The 17,145-nt window shown below is 43.3% G+C and overlaps 1 protein-coding gene across 1 annotated transcript in view; it reads right to left on the reverse strand.

Moving 5' to 3' along the window:
* LOC136863215 (group 3 secretory phospholipase A2) overlaps nucleotides 1–11,419 on the reverse strand; it is a 204,265-nt gene extending 192,846 nt beyond the window's left edge. Inside the window, exon 1 of the mRNA XM_067139585.2 lies at nucleotides 11,113–11,419. Within this exon, the coding sequence (XP_066995686.2) occupies nucleotides 11,113–11,411 (299 nt within the window). The 5' untranslated portion in view covers nucleotides 11,412–11,419. The remainder of the gene's footprint in view (nucleotides 1–11,112) is intronic.
* Nucleotides 11,420–17,145: the final 5,726 nt, after the last annotated feature.

A 17,145-nucleotide genomic window follows, 5' to 3' on the forward strand; every position in this document is an offset into this window, starting at 1 on the left:
TACTTTCTTTCTTCCATAAGCCCCATTAATATTGATAGCTCCCCATCGGATTCCAATTCGTTCGCCAAGTTGTTTCCAAGGAGTCCCTCGCCTGTCAAATGGGAGTGGGACTCCATTACTCCCATAAGTCCGAGGCTTGCTTAAAGTGTTCTGAGCTCGGTAAATTCATGAAGCAGGATGCTGCCCTACTTGCACATAGTCCAAGTGAGGATCTCTCCTCTAACGGGTTATGGACCACCGGTGAATTGTATTGTCCTAGCCGCCTGAGCACAAGGAGGGCCACGACTGAGAATATGTCCGAGATGCCCACTCCCATTCCATAGCAACTGGTATCCCGACTCCCAGGACCACTTACTAGGCCACTCAGCCGTTGACCATGGTTCACGAACTAGGAGGTGACTACAGTAACCCACAAACATGAACCATAATAGGAAGTAAGTAAGTAAGTAAACTCGTGTCCTCATCCCGAGGTGGTGCAGCTCTTTTCAGGCACACCCCCATTGGAGGTGAGCTGCATGTACCATTTCAATCACATACTAGCTCCCCTGCCATTCTTAAATTTCTGGCAGTACCGGGCATCGAACGTGGCCCCCGAGGACGGCAGATAATCACACTAACCGTTACGCTATAGAGCTACAAGCAAAATTAAAACATTATTGTTCGGTGGTCAGAGCACAGTGTGTGTATGCGGCGGAAACCATGACGATAATAACGGACCCAGTCATTGAAAAAAAAGGTAGAGATTGTTTGGGAAAATCTTAGGTCCAATGAAATCGCTAGATTCACAACCCATGTTCCGATTGAGACCTAATCGAGAACTTTATGATAAAGTCGAGAAGATACGAACTACTATGAGGAAAATAAGACTATCATTTTATGGGCACATTAAGGGGATGAATTCAAAGAGACTGGCACACAGGATACTTAGCCTACAGGGAAAATGAAAGGCACAAACTTTATGGCTTAAGGACCTTCACAAGGACTTAGAAAACGTGGAGATCCAGGAGGGAGATTTATAAGGAAAGAACAAACTTTACGAAGAAAATTGCGGAAATGAGGGCTGCACCGGAGAAGCTCATCAAGTCATGTAACGTCTCGGTTGAAGAGCGACAAAGAAGTCAAAGACTTAGGAACATCTGGAAGGAGTGCGAGAAAACGGAGTAAGTTTGAGAGATAGGAGCTCTTGTGGATTGTGTAAACGTGGTCCGTAGATGACCGTAACGAATGAAATAAAAATAAATAAATAAATAAATAAATAAATAAATAAATAAATAAATAAATAAATAAATAAATAAATAAATAAATAAATAAATAATGGTGTAGGTTCCTTCAACTACCTTCAGTTTTAAGAGACGCCAGAGTACCGGAATATTGCCCTGACAAGTTATTTACTGACGTGTCAGCAAATCTGTCCGCACGGATCTCTGGCATTTGAGCACGCGTAAATGCCAACCAGCTGTGCCAGGATTTGATCTTGCAACCTTGAGTAGACAAGGCGAACGCCTAGCCAAGAACGCTACTCAGCCAGTCAAGTGTTTTGTATTGCTTTTCCGGAAAGGTCCAGTACTTTCCAATGCGGTTGTAGGATACAGGTTTTTCGATCTCTCCCGTAAGTATGCTCGTCAGCCACGCAAAGGAATCTGGGACGTTCTTCACTTCCTGACCTACCTAGTGCTCACCTAGGCTTACAAGCATACACCGTGACTTCTGATATCCGTAAACGAAACACTTTAATTTGAAGGAGAAAGGGAAATCTGTTATTTCTGTAGGCGTACTGGATTCTATCCCTGTCAGGGAAGGTGGAGAGCAACGACCGCGTGGAAAATTCTTATCACAGGCCCCAATATATCTCTTTCTCATAGAAACTTCAATTTACTTTCTTTCCTATAATTATAATAATGTTATTTGTTTAACTTCCCTTCCAGTGCTATATATTGTTTTCTAGTGGCTTTACGTCACACCGACACAGATAGGTCTTATGGCGACGATGGGATAGGAAAGACCTAGGAGTTGGAAAGAAGCGGTCGCGGCCTTAATTAAGGTACAGTCCCAGCATTTTCCTGGCGTGAAAATGGGAAAACATGGAAAATCATCTTCAGGGCTGCCAACAGTGGGATTTTGAACCCACTATCTCCCGGATGCAAGCTCACAGCCACGCGTCGCTAACTGCACGGCCAATTTCCCCTGTACTATAGATTTTAAGAGACGCTGGGATGTCGACATTTTGTCCATATTCATTTTTTAACGACTCGAAGTTGTTGAACTTAAAACATCATCAAACGACACCGAGTGTAGCCGGGATCGAGCCTGGTATCTTGGGAACAGAAGGAAAACTATTAGCCGAATACACCAGTGGGCTCTGCTTTTTTTCTTTCAAAAAACAGAATACCATTACCCAACTCGATATTAGTTGAGAAAAATCCTCAGAAGTAGTAAAGTAAATATACAGAGCACCGCAGTCTGTTGGTATTTCTTGATGGATGCAATATGTTTGCAACTATCTCTTGACACAGGCCAGAGCAAAATATATGTTTTTCTTTACAATTTGTTTTACGTCGCACCGACGCAGATAGGTCTTATGGCGACGATGAGATAGGAAAGGCCTAGGAGTGGGAAGGAAGAGGCCGTGGCCTTAATTAAGGTACAGCCCCAACATTTGCCTTGTGTGACAATGGGAAACCACGGAAAGCCATCTTCAGGGCTGCCGACAGAGGGGTTCGAACCCACTGTCTCCCGGATGCAAGCTCAGAGCGGCGCGCCCCTAACCGCACGGCCAACTCGCCCGATAGAGCAAAATGTAGCTTCCACTGAAGTCTCAGTCTCATTTCCTGCTGTGACAGTATGTAAGCTGTCTGGCTGAGTCGTCAGCGTCTTGGCCTTCGGTCTTTGGGACCTTGGGTTCGATTCCCGGCCTCTGGGTGTTTGTGTTGTCCCCACCACACGCAACACTACCCTCCACCACATACAGTAAACACGCAGTTCTCCACGCACGGCAGATGCCACCCACGTCTGTCGGAAAGTTTGTCTTACGAGGACTTAACCAGGCTAGCAATAGTCACACGAAATTATTATGCCTATAGCATGAAAGCTGCTGAGTAATGACATTCAGAGGACTTCTAGTGTGTCTGATGTTATGAAAGATACTACTCAAAGGACCAGTCGTGCATTCGACTCTGTGAGGAAAACAATGGCAAACTACCTCACTCTTCAACTGTCTGGCGTGCCTCATTATGGCACCATCGTGACATCGTCAGATTTTACAGTTTCCCTGTAACCGCATAATCTTTGGTGGTGCTACCGTGGAACCTCGATAAGTCGAATCACCTCGGAAGCTAAATTTTATTTCGAGTTATCGAAATTTCGAGATATAGAGAGTATCGTTTTCGAGCATGTATAGCACATAATCGAATCATATGTATCTACGAGCTTATACTGAATACATTATTTTTAGCAGTATTTAAAAAATACAAGCTCTATTTTATGGCATCACTTTAATTATAACCCTTATTATAGTAACTATTTTTACGATTTGCTTTACGTCGCATCGATACAGATAGGTGTTATGGCAACGATGGGATAGGAAAGGCCTGGGAATGGGAAGAAAGCGGCCGTGGCCTTAATTAAGATGCAGCACCACCATTTGCGTGGTGTGAAAATAGGAAACCACGGGAAACCATCTTCAGGGCTGCCGACAGTGGGGTTTGAACCCACTATCTCCCGGATGCAAGCTCACAGCTGTTATAGTAACTGTTTAGAAGACAAAGAGATTTATTAACCACCAACAGGCTACTCCCAATTACAGACACAGTAGTGGAACAAGAAACATACCTCCGTTAGTCTCTTCTGTTTGTCACTGTTAAACTTTCCTCCCTTCACGTTCAAACTTCTCGCCAATACCACTCGCCTGAGATTCGTAAATGGAGCTTGTCTTCCGCGACTTCGAGGGTTGCTTTCGTACGTGACCGGTAATTAATTCACACCCGAGAAACAGCGAGGCTTCGCCTATTTTCCGATCACTGGAAAGTTTCGATTTTTGGTTCCCGTCATATTAGCTCACAGCATCACTTGTTAACTGTTCCCCACAAACCATAACTGTCGTATTGTTGCAGTGTATTGTTTGCTTCAAGAGAGGAAATGTTTGGTTCGAGAAATCAAGAAATTCGTGTAACTGAATTTCGAGTAATAGAGAAATAAATACACGTGAAAAATAGGATAAACGGCCGGGAAATTCAACTTACTTCGAGATACTGAAAATTCGAGTAATGGAGGTTCGAGATATCGAGGTTTGACTGTATTTGAGGATCCAACCAGTCTCCGGGCTAAAAACTTAACAGATAAACTGAACATCAGATTTTTTTTGAATTTACATACTTAATAGTTTGTTACGAATAAGCTGAGGACATTTAGGCATTAAAAATCCTGTTTTAGGTAGTTTAAAAAACATTAAAAATGTTAAAATAGGCACTATTAAAATGTATATTAACTTATTCTTCTTCCTCTTCTTTTTCCACATCGGGTGCCGATCCACATGCGGACTTTCCTGACGGCAACGCTATGTCGAGGGATATATTCAATATTCCGTCCTTCTCTGGTGGTTGGCAGTGTGGTGTATTCTGCATGTAATAAGGGGAGAGAGTTAGTATAAACATAAATACCCAGTCCCCGAATCAGAAGAATTAAATGAACGCAGTTCAACTTCCCGAACCGGCCGAGAATCGAATCTGGGAACGTAAAACACTTCTTCATGTTTTTGTTCCCTTTCTTGATTTTTATTCTCTCCAGTATTTCTTCATCCCTTCACTGTGTTCTTTGTGTGGTTAAGGGCACGGAACTGTGAGCTCGCATCCAGGAGATAGTGGGTTCGAATCTCTCTGTTGGCAGCCCTGAAGATGGTTTTCCGTGGTTTCACATTTTCACACCAGGCAAATGCTGGGGCTGTACCTTAATTAAGGCCACGGCTGCTTCCTTCCCATTCCTAGGCCTTTCCTCTCCCATCGTCGCCATAAGACCTATCTGTGTCGGTGCGACGAAAAGCAAATAGCGACTGTGTTCTTTTCTTCTTCCATCCGTCCAGGCAGTTGCAAGCTTTCTGTCCTTCCAGTCCTATTGCCAAATCTATGCCAGTCTAGAATTTTGGTTTCCGTAATCCTCATTTCTACTAAATCCATTTTCACCAACTTATTTGTGTTTTCATATTTTTGTCAAAATGGTCGAATATTTTTAGTCATTCTTTCTGGACTCATTCGGACCAAGTAACCATAAAAATAAATTCTTCTTTTCTTGAGGGCATTTGATATTTTTTTCAAACCGAGGGAGTTGTGAGCAGCTGTGCAGCTGTGAGCTTGATTTCGGGAGATAGTAGGTTCGAACCCCACTCTTGGCAGCCCTGAAGATGGTTTTCCATGGTTTCCCATTTGCACACAAGGCCAATGCTGAGGTTGTACCTTAATTAAGGCCACGGCCGCTTCTTTTCCACTGCTAGCCCTTTCCTATCCCATCGTCACCATAAGACCTATCTATGTCGGTGCGACGTAAAGCAACTTGTAAAGAAATAAAAATCAGTTTGGCTACATTATTCTTTATTACTCCTTCTAATCCAAGTGCATCCAAATTTTATTGGTCCAAGTATCTTCCTATTATTATTATTATTATTATTATTATTATTATTATTATTATTATTATTATTATTATTATTACATCGTCACGTCTAAACGGTTGAATAGAAATCCATGACATTTTAGAACTTGGGCTATAGTTCTCTATAGTTCTTCGGTGGATAGTAGAGGTAGTATCTTAACGCAGAACTTGTTCTGCTTATTAGAACCGTGTCGTCTCAGAACTCACGAGTCTCAAAATTCACGAATTCCAGGAAGAGGATTAATAAGAGTAGATTTCTCTACCTGGGTCAGTCTCAAAACTCACGAGCAGGGCCAGTTTTCCTTGCCTCAAAAGAAAGCGCTTGATCCACTGAGTGATTTTAGACCAAAACGAATTGCGTACCGCAATTAGAACGAAAGATATGATTGCTTCGATGACAAAAAAATGTTGAAGAAATGAGACCTCCAATTGAATGTGCACTCATACCTTTCCTCAGAATCAACCAATTTCAATAGTTAAGAGCTGAAATGAAAGAGCTTGATCCACTGAGTGTTCTTAGCCCAGACCGAACTCCGTACCTCAAATGGAACCAAAGATGTGATTGCATCTAAGAGACAAAAAATTGAAAAAATAAAATAATTTGAGGAAGGCGGAAGTTGAGTGATTTATAGTACCTGATGACAAATCTGTGCATGAATAACTTTCAGTTTAAAAAAATGAAGGAAATCGACCGGTTAGAATGGCCGGACTGATTGACTTTAGCTTTCATAAAAAAAATAATATATAGATTGTCAATTGGTAGTAGGATACTGGGGCTTAGTTCCATTATGCGGCCAGAAGAAGGCATTTACTTAAATAAGGAACTTTATTTTACAGATATTAAAAGATTACGACTGTTAATCCACTCATTTAGTTTCAACATTTAGAGATTCATTTGATGGGATAGTCCGCCTCTGTGGTGTAGTGGTTAGCGTGATTAGCTGCCACCCCCGGAGGCCCGGGTTCGATTCCCGGCTCTGCCACGAAATGTGAAAAGTTGTACGAGGGCTGGAACGGGGTCCACTCAGCCTCGGGGGGTCAACTGAGTAGAGGTGGGTTCGATTTCCACCTCAGCCATCCTGGAAGTGGTTTTCCGTGGTTTCCCACTTCTCCTCCAGGCGAATGCCGGGATGGTACCTAACTTAAGGCCACGGCCGCTTCCTTCCCTCTTCCTTGCCTATCCCTTCCAATCTTCCCATCCCTCCACAAGGCCCCTGTTCAGCATAGCAGGTGAGGCAGCCTGGGCGAGGTACTGGTCATTCTCCCCAGTTGTATCCTCCGACCAAGAGTCTGAAGCTCCAGGACACTACCCTTGAGGCGGTAGAGGTGGGATCCCTCGCTACGTCCGAGGGAAAAACCGAACCTGGAGGGTAAACAGATGATGATGATGATGATTTTATGCGATAATCAAATACAAAATAATCGCTTATTCAATTATTTCTTCGGTTAATCGTTTCTATCATTCAATTTTTCGATTATTCATTTGAAATTCCAATAGAATGACGCGGGGCAATTGAATAGTGAATGCTTTCGAAATAATCGAACGAAAAGTAATCCTGATGTTGTCATCAACTTATCAACCTAATCACAGGGAAATTGAAATTACCTATCTCGTTTTCCTTACAGGAAGTGAGCCGGTAAGACGGACGGTCTCTGATAAGTTTTCCGAAAATAATATGAACTCCAACTCATGTTCCACACGTATGAATGTGAGTCATGCACTCTCAGATGCCGTTACGGAAGAACTAGCCGAAAGCTAAAGAACCTTGCAGGGATGTCGCTTCCTTCTCTGTTTCTTCTTAATCTGTTTACCCTCGAGGGTTGGTTTTTCCCTCGGACTCAGCGAGGAATCCCACCGGGGTTAAATCTACGATCACATTAGATAGCGTTTATGCTGGACAAAGCTGACGTTCAAAATATTATGTCTGATTTCTTCATATTTATATCAGCACCACTGTTAGAAACAATTTCATTTGTCATTTATTAATCTTTTATACCCAGGGGATTGCGACAGGCCTCGCCAGGGCACACAATTTCCTTTCTTTGGCAGTAGCTATGGTTCATTCTTGAGCCCTATCACTTCATAAGGGGTGCATGTCGGGGAAACGTCGGGTGAGACAGTTTTTTTCTGTTTTCACTGGTCATTCTTTATTCAACAAATTCGCTACATTTCATTTGCCATCCATTAATCTTTGTCCGCAAAAACACGTCAGATCTCGCATTCGGTAGTATTTTCTTTCTTTAGCGGTATTTCGTTCTTCTACGTAGTTGTACCCATTTCACCCACTGATATAAATACGATGCAGGTTTTCTAAATGTGCAAGAAACCAACATTGATAGAGTGAATACCGACTCGATAGCTGCAGTCGCTTAAGTGCGGCCAGTATCCAGTATTCGGGAGATAGTAGGTTCGAACCCCACTGTCGGCAGCCCTGAAAATGGTTTTCCGTGGTTTCCCATTTTCACACCAGGCAAATTCTGGGGCTGTACCTTAATTAAGATCACGGCCGCTTCCTTCCCACTCCTAGCCCTTTCCTGTCCCATCGTCGCCGTAAGACCTATCTGTGTCGGTGCGACGTAAAACAACTAGCAAAAAAAAAAAAAAAAAAGTCTAGAGTGAATAATATGTTTTATTAATTTCAAAATCTCAGTACTACAGATATTCAGACATTCCTTGAACTTGGAAATAACGCCCTGCGGTGCAGCGCAGGTAGCAGATGCTTAAGACAGCTGTCAAACCACTTCTACTCTCGGCGGGGAATCTCCACGGCGCAAATTTTACTCGGCGCAACTCATACAGAACCATCCCACCTCTACCGCATCAAGGGCAGTGTCCTGGAGCGTGAGACATTTGGTCGCGGATACAACTGGGGAGAATGACCAGTACCTCGCCCAGGCGACCTCACCTGCTATGATGAACAGGGGCCTTGTGGGGATGGGAAGACTGGAAGGGATAGGCAACGAAGACGGAAGGAAGTGGCCTTGGCCTTAAACTAGGTACCATTCCGACATTTGCCGGGAAGTGGGAAACCACGGAAAACCACTTCGAAGATGGCTAAGGTGGGAATCGAACCCCCTTCTACTCAGTTGACCTCCAGAGGCTGAGTGGACCCCCTTCCAGACCTCGTACCACGTTTCAAATTTTCGTGACAGAGCGAGGAATCTAAGCCCGGCCGCCAGGGGTGTCAGCTTATCACAATAACCACTACATCACATGGAAGAAATATTGCCCGTTGATTCCGGGCCTGTTAAAGTGACGGGAGCACTAAATAAACTTGGTATCCCAGCTTGTTTGATGGCTACACTAATCGTCTAGAAAATATTCAGGATGTGTTTAATACATTTTTAAAATTGTTACTTGGTTATGTTTAAGGGAGCTTATCGAAGGGTTGGAGAATTCAGTGATACGTACTGTTTCTGGGGTACAAAGAAGATGGAATGTTATATTCCTAAGTGGTTACAGCCGAGGTCTAGAAGCTTCCACAGCAATCTACCGCGCCCAATTGTCTCCGGTTAGATTTCCGCCCCTGCCTTGAATTTAGAACTGTGTGGAGAAACTCTAACCGAGTTCCTTCGGCCTCAAGTAACTCAACCGAGAAGAACATACTGTTATTGTTTTATGTCCTACTGACTGCGTTTACGCTTCTGGAGCCGCTGAGATACCAGAATTTTCTCCCGCAGGAGTACTTCTATGTTCTAATAAATCTACTGACTCGATGTTAACGAATTTGAACATTCAAATTCTATTGGACTGAGCCAGGATCGAATCGGCCAAATTGAGCTGAGAAGGCCAGCGTTTTGTCGTTTGAACCACACGGCCCGATCAAGTAAGAGAAATGGACCGAGCGATGTGGCCATGCGGTTAGGGTCGCGTAGCTTTGAGCTTGCTTTCTGGTGATGGTGGGTTCGAATTCCATCATCGGCTGCCCTGAAGATGGTTTTTCGGTGGTCTCCCATTTCCACACCAGGCAAATGCTGGGGCTATACGTTAATTAACGCCATGGGTAATCCTTCCGTTTCCGAAAACCTTCTATGTGTTAGCGCAACGTTAAACCACTAGACAAAAGAAGAAAAAAGGGAGAAATTGATTAAAAATATCAATCCATGTTAGTTTATAAATAGATTTCGTCGCCTCTCCATTTCAGTTTCGAACGAATACTAAGATGACACTTCACAAACAGGCCATGGATACTTCGATCTCAGACCTAGCTCAAATTAATTACCAACATACACACCAATAGTGGTCCTACATGCACACACAAGGGCGTGATTGCCGAAGGACATTACCACACTACTTACAGGAAGCAACAACAATCCAAGTGAACCAGCCGTACCAAACATCATAATAATCCGCATACATCGGTCTTATAAATTTAACTTGAATTGCAGTTTATGACATTCTGATATCCCAGCAGGAACCAAGTACCATAGTTAACAGATACTATATCCCGAATTAAACTGGTATTCACAAAATTGCATCTATTTGTTTGAATTTTTTTGACTGTTATTTATCTATTATTGTAAGTGCGAACGACCGGTCCCTTAGCTGAATGGCAAAGGGCCCTGTGTTCAATTTCCGGCTGCGGCAGAAATTATGGTTAATACCTACGGTTTGGGGACTGGGAGTTTGTATTTGTCCCAACACATTCCTCTTCATATTCCCACAACTTACCACACATCCCTCCGCATAGGGATGGCGTCAGGCCGTAAAACTGGACCAAATCCGCATATGGGACACAGTTCGCACCCGCGACCCCACCAGTGTGAGAAAAGCGGTAGGATAAGAAGAATAAAAAAGAGTATTGCAAATGTGAAAATTATGCCCACAGCCATAAACTCAATGTATATTTCAGTCTCTGACCGTGAAAGAGTTTTTAGCACTATGAACAATGTAAGACTGACAGAAGAAACTGTCTTCTTGAACGAATAAGTAAGTATCTATACATTTGTTTGCACCATGGGACCACCTGTAAGGGAATTTAATCATGGGCTTGGCTGCGGGCAGAAGAAGACTGACAGAAAATGTCCCTCATTGCCGTTCCTTATAGAAGCTAATGAATTCAAATTTTCAGTCCACCGAGCTCGATAGCTGCAGTCGCTTAATTGCGGCCAGTATCCAGTAATCGGGAGATAGTGGGTTCGAGCCCCTCTGTCGGCAGCCCTGAAGATGGTTTTCCGTGGTTTCCCATTTTCATACCAGGCAAATGCCGGGACTGTACCTTAATTAAGGCCACGGCCGCTTCCTTCCACTTCCTTGGCCTTTCCTATCCCATCGTCGCCATAAGACATATCTGTGTCGGTGCAACGTAAAGCAAATAGCAAAAAAAAAAATAATAATAATAAAAAATAAAATTTGAGTCCCTCCACTTTTTTCCTTCACTAAAACACTTTCTTTATATAGGCATCCTCTACTCTGTCAAGCATTTTGTAAAAGAAAAGTCGCATTTTGAAATAAGATAAGCATGTTCTACTTACTTGACTTCAATAAGTTCACAGGCGTAGAGTTCTCTCCCTGGTCCCAACTCTACCACTGCGATTGTCTGGTCGTGGAAGTAAATTTGCCGGGTGGAATCTGGGCGAACTCTTACACCGCTAAAGCCCTTGTAACGGCTGGAGTCTTTCCTGAGGAATGACGCTGTCTCCTGACCGACCACTAGGAATGGGGCGAGCACAAGAAAAGTTAATCCAAGCCACGATAAAGGTGTCAATGCAGGAACACCGATAGTCCTCGCAATTGCGGCAGTGGCCGTGTCAGTAGCTGAGACTGCGACCATCGTACTGCCAGCGCTCGCACCATACTGAGGGCTCAGCTTTGCTCACTCGCGCAAGCAATTTTTTGAGGCCAAGAAGAAAGCTGCCCGGCGCTCAGCTCGAAAGGTGGGGACGGGTTTCTAGGTGAGGCGAAAGATACAGCATTTACCACTTTTCAGTCCGATGACTCCACTCTCTCGTATCCACTCCGTCCTTCAACTGTTAAAAAAGTTTCAGTTCCATGTTTTATTCGATACTCTAGCTGGATGCAAATTAATCTTTTTAAAACAATTATTTGTTTTACGTCACACCGGCACAAATAGGTCTTATGGCGACGGTGGGAGAGAAAAGGTCTAGGAGTGGGGAGGAAGCGGCCGTGGCCTAAATTAAGGTACAGCCCCAGCACTTGCACTGGTGTAAAAATGGGAAACCACGGAATACCTTGTTCAGGGCTGCAGACAGTGGGGTTCGAACCCACTATCTCCCGGATGCAAGCTCACACCTGGACGCCCCTAACCGCACGGCCAACTCGCCCGGTCAAATAAATCTACCGTATGATTGAGTGCATACGCGCATACAAAGGCGAAGTTAGAATATAGGCTCAATACGGATGTGCCTAAGGGTGGCGGGAAGGTGGGGAGGGCAATTTCGGCCAATACCCTTTTTTGTTAAAACCTCCAATAGTACTTTTGTATGCTTTGACTGCTTTTCTTACAAGTGGCTTTACGTCGCACCGACACAGGTAGATCTTATGGCGACGATGGGATAGGAAAGGCTTAGGAGTGGGAAGGATGCGGCCGTGGACTTACTTAAGATACAGCCCCAGCATTTGCCTGGTTTGAAAACAGGAAACCACGGAAAACCATCATCAGGGCTGCCGACGGTGGGGTTCGAACTCAATATCTCCCGAATACATTCTCACAGCGGCGTGTCCCTAACTGCACAGTCAACTCGCTCGGTCTTTGAATAACTTTTTTTTTTGCTAGTGGCTTTACGTCGCACCGACACAGATAGGTCTTATGGCGACGATGGGACAAGGAAGGGCTAGGAGTGGGAAGGAAGCGGCCGTGGCCTTAATTAAGGTACCGGGCGAGTTGCCCGTGCGTGTAGAGGCGCGCGGCTGTGAGCTTGCATCCGGGAGATAGTAGGTTCGAATCCCACTATCGGCAGCCCTGAAAATGGTTTTCCGTGGTTTCTCATTTTCACACCAGGCAAATGCTGGGGCTGTACCTTAATTAAGGCCACGGCCGCTTCCTTCCAACTCCTAGGCCTTTCCTATCCCTTCGTCGCCATAAGACCTATCTGTGTCGGTGCGACGTAAAGCCCCTAGCAAAAAAAAATTAAGGTACAGCCCCAGCATTTGCCTTGTGTGAAAATGGGAAACCACGGAAAACCATTTTCAGGGCTGCCGACAGTGGGGTTCGAACCTACTATCTCCCGAATACTGGATACTGGCCGCACTTAAGCGACTGCAGCTATCGAGCTCGGTCTTTGAATAACTACAGTGAGGAGTTATTGTCTTAATTTTTACTGTTTATTCATAGAGTAATACCACGCCTATGACTGCGGTCTTACACTTTGGCTGCTAAGAAACATACGTTTAATACCTGCTATTATAAACAGTTTTATTTCTTGAGATATCGCTGCTAGCTAATGGTTCGGAGAGGTGGCGTGTATGACATCTACTAGCAAGGGAAAAACGAGAGCCATGAGGATTTGACTGACGAGTTCGCTACTGTCAAAGTGAGACGAATTTATTTTCAACTTTAAAAAAAGGAACAGGTTCTGAATACTGTACTTTGGTTTGGTGGGTATTGTGTATTTTTAGATATAATTTATACGATAAACCCATATTCTGCAGTTATTTCAAGTACTTGACTATTGTTCATTTTTGGAAGTCAGATGTTAAATAATAATAATAATAATAATAATAATAATAATAATAATAATAATAATAATAATAATAATAATAATCATAGTGCTTACGAGTGGTGAAACGTTTAATCTGCCGCTACCGGGCGAGTTGACCGTACGGTTAGGAGCGCGTAGCTGTGAGCTCACATCCGGGAGCTAGTGGGTTCGAACCCCACTGTCGGCAGCCCTGAAGATGGTTTTCCGTCGGTTCCCATTTTCACACCAGGCAAATGCTGTGGCTGTACCTTAATTAAGGCCACGGCCGCTTCCTTCCCATTCCTATGCCTTTCCTGTCCCAACGTCGCGATAAGGTCTATCTGTGTCGGTGCGACGTAAAGCAACTAACAAAATCTGCCGCTACATACATACATACACACTTACATGCAAGTCGGGATGAGTAGCTCGGACGGTAGAGCGCTGGCCTTCTGAGCCCAAGTTGGCAGGTTCGATCCTGGCTCAGCCCGGTTGTATTTGAAGGTGCTCAAATACGTCAGCCTCGTGTTAGTTGATTTACAGGCACGTAAAAGAACTCCTGCATGACAAAATGCAGCCGTCTCCAAAAAACCGTAAAAATAGTTAGTGGGATGTAAAAACCAATAAAATTGACGAACATACATATTGTACCCTTTATATTTACGGGTACAATACAGTGCACCTATGCGACTCTCAAGCTCACGAGGTACGGGTATGAAAACATACTGTATTATTAAGGAATCAAAATAAAACATTATTGGGTTGATAAAATACTGACGGCAAGAATGTCATAATTTCTTGATTTTACGGTAAAATAATAGGTTAAATTAACAAAAGAATATCCTAAGTGGCTAAACGATGATGGAGAAGGATGGTTACATTACCTCTAAATTATAAAGTGAAGCACAAAAATCCCAATAATCATCAACAATAATGCTCACTTCAATCAAATACCTACCGTTGAGTCAACAACATAACTGTGGTATTTCTCACAGAAAAATCTAAATATCACACACAGTCAATGAGCACGACTTCAGATATCATCGTGATATCACAGCACCCTTGCAAATCAAATACCTGATATCAATCGAAATTATTAACAAATTTATTATTATGGTTAACTGCCTATCTGTTAATGATGTTATTATAATAATTAATATTAAGTTCTATTATCCTCCCACAGCCATCAACTTGAAAGGAAATAATTCATAATGCGCGTCACAGAGAAAATGTGACTCTTAAAATATCAAATGTGATACTATCATCAAGTAGTTTAAACATCGGTGTTGAAATCCATTTCTAGGATAATAAATTAAGGATTAATTTATATCGGGGATAAGTGATTATTAATTTCGTCCGGCTACTGTACAAAAATGGCTATCACAAAACGAGACATGACCACAAAAATGACATGTGGCACGTGTGATATGGGAGCGTACTAAAATCAAATGTACAGTACATGTTTACAAACTAGAGTATCAGATACAAAGACATAATTACATATAGGCCCCTACACATCCAAAAAGATTTGCACCTTCCTGGTTTTCACCAGACAATAATCCGTGTGAGCTGTTAGGGATATGTACATGATACTCGACAGATTGTACAGCAAAGAAGCATGATAATTCCAACCGCCTGGAGGTAGCCAGTTACCAGGTGCACACGGTGTACTCTGGCGTTCACATTCTGTAGACGGCACCCGTCATCAACGTGTTGATGGAAAGGCAGCTCAAATGGTTCGAGGATGGTGTCCCAATATGCCTCTGTCCGCAGGTTTCCTTGAACATTAATGAGTGACTTCCAGCGGCCATAGATGATTCCAGCCCAAATCATGATGGACCTTCCCCTCTGCTGGACCCGTGGGATAGGGTGACGTAGACGTTCGATGTTTCCAGGCCTTCTCCATACACGATTCCAGTGATTGTCAGGGGTGAGGGCGATCCTATACTCATCCGTGAAGAGGACACGTCGCCGTTGATTCAGGGTACAACCTTCGTGCTCTCGCTTCTACCGGGCATCACGGTGCGGCATTTTGAATAGGGGTGATCGCCACGGACGCCTAGCAGGCAGATTCATTTCGTGAAAACCATTGCAGATGGTTAATGGTGTAACAGCCGTGCCAGTGGCCTCCAAATAGCCGTTGAGCAGCTGTGTTGCTTTGTCACAAGGGCTCCTGAGGGCCTGAATCCGAAGGTATCGGTCCTGAGCGGCTGCTGTTGACATTGGTCATCCGGTACGAGGCAAACCCTCCACACTTCCAGTTTTTTGAGAGCGATTCCAAATCCTCACGGCATCAATATGATTCACCCCGATCACACCATGCTTAATAATACATGGTGTTACAGTAATCCAAGACGAAATCCGTTCTTATTTTTGCAATCGGATAATGATACGGCGTAGAGTCGAGAGTGATCATACCTGATTGTCCTTTTCTGTCTTGATTTCACGAACGCTGATTGCAGGATCTGGTAGAGTTCACCTGAAACACAGTCTCTGATGTCCAATGTGCTTCATAGCACAATAACGTGTTTGACATTACTTAATTTATTAGCACCCAATAAGCACGTCGAACTCCGATGAACACGTGGGGGTGGGGGTGATAACACATATCCTCCTCTGATTATATCAGACATGTTTGCGAAATTAATAACTGGTTCGGAAGAAGATAGTTCGGGTTTAGGAAAGGTTATTCCACTGAAACTCAACTTGTAGGTTTCCAGCAAGATATAGCAGATATCTTGGATTCGGGATTTCAAATTGACTGTATCGCGATTGACCTATCTAAGTAATTTCATAACGTAGACCATGGAAGACTACTGGCAAAAATGAGTGCAATTGGACTACAGAAAAAAGTGACTGAATGGGTGGCTATATGTCTAGAAAATAGAACTGATCTTGTAATATCTTTCCTTTTTTTTCCTTTTTTACAATTTTGCTTTACGTTGCACCGACACAAATGGGTCTTACGTCGACGATGGGATGTAGGAAAGGGATAGGAGTGGGAAGGAAGAGGCCGTGGCCTTATTTACTGTAAACATATTAAGAGGGAGAATTCCTCAAGGCAGTATTATTAGACTTTTATGCTTTGTTCTATATAAAAATTATATGAGTAAAAGAACTGGAATCAGATATTATTTATTTGTAGAAGGTGTTATTCTCTATAGAGTAATAAATAAGTTACAAGATTGTAAGAAAATGCAACACAGAAAAAAAGAGAAAGATTGTGGGATGGACAGTAGGCAATGGTATGATGATAAACGGGGTTAAAAGTCAGGTTGTGAGTTTCACAAAGAGGAAAAATCCTCTCCGTTTTAATGACTGCGTTGATGGGATGAAAGTTCCTTATGGGGAGGACTAAGTACCTAGGTGTTAAAATAAGGAAAGATATTTATTGGGGTAATCAGATAAACGGGATTGTAAATAAAGGGTATACATCTCTGCACATGGTTCTGAGCGTATTTAGGGGTCGTAGTAAGGATGTAAATGAGAGGGCATATAAATCTCCGGTAAGACCCCAACTATGGCATGGTTCCAGTGTATGGGACCCTCACCAGAATTACTTGATTCAAGAACAGGAAAAAATCCAAAGGAAGCAGCTCGATTTGTTCTGGGTGATTTCCGAAAAAAGAGTAGCGTTACGAAAATGTTGCAGAGTTTGGGCTGGGAAGACATGGGAGAAAGGAGATCAGCTGCTCGGCTAGGTGGTATGTTCCGAGCTTTCAGTGGAGAAATGGCATGGAATGACCTTAGTAGACGAATAAGTTTGAGTGGTGTTTTTAAATGTAGGAGAGATCACAATATGATTCTCTCTTCCTGTTGTCATTTTATTCACGTTATTCTTTATATAGCTTATATAGTTGATCCTGTCGG

The sequence above is a fragment of the Anabrus simplex genome, chromosome 2, assembly GCF_040414725.1.
Source record: "Anabrus simplex isolate iqAnaSimp1 chromosome 2, ASM4041472v1, whole genome shotgun sequence".
NCBI lineage: Eukaryota > Metazoa > Arthropoda > Insecta > Orthoptera > Tettigoniidae > Anabrus > Anabrus simplex.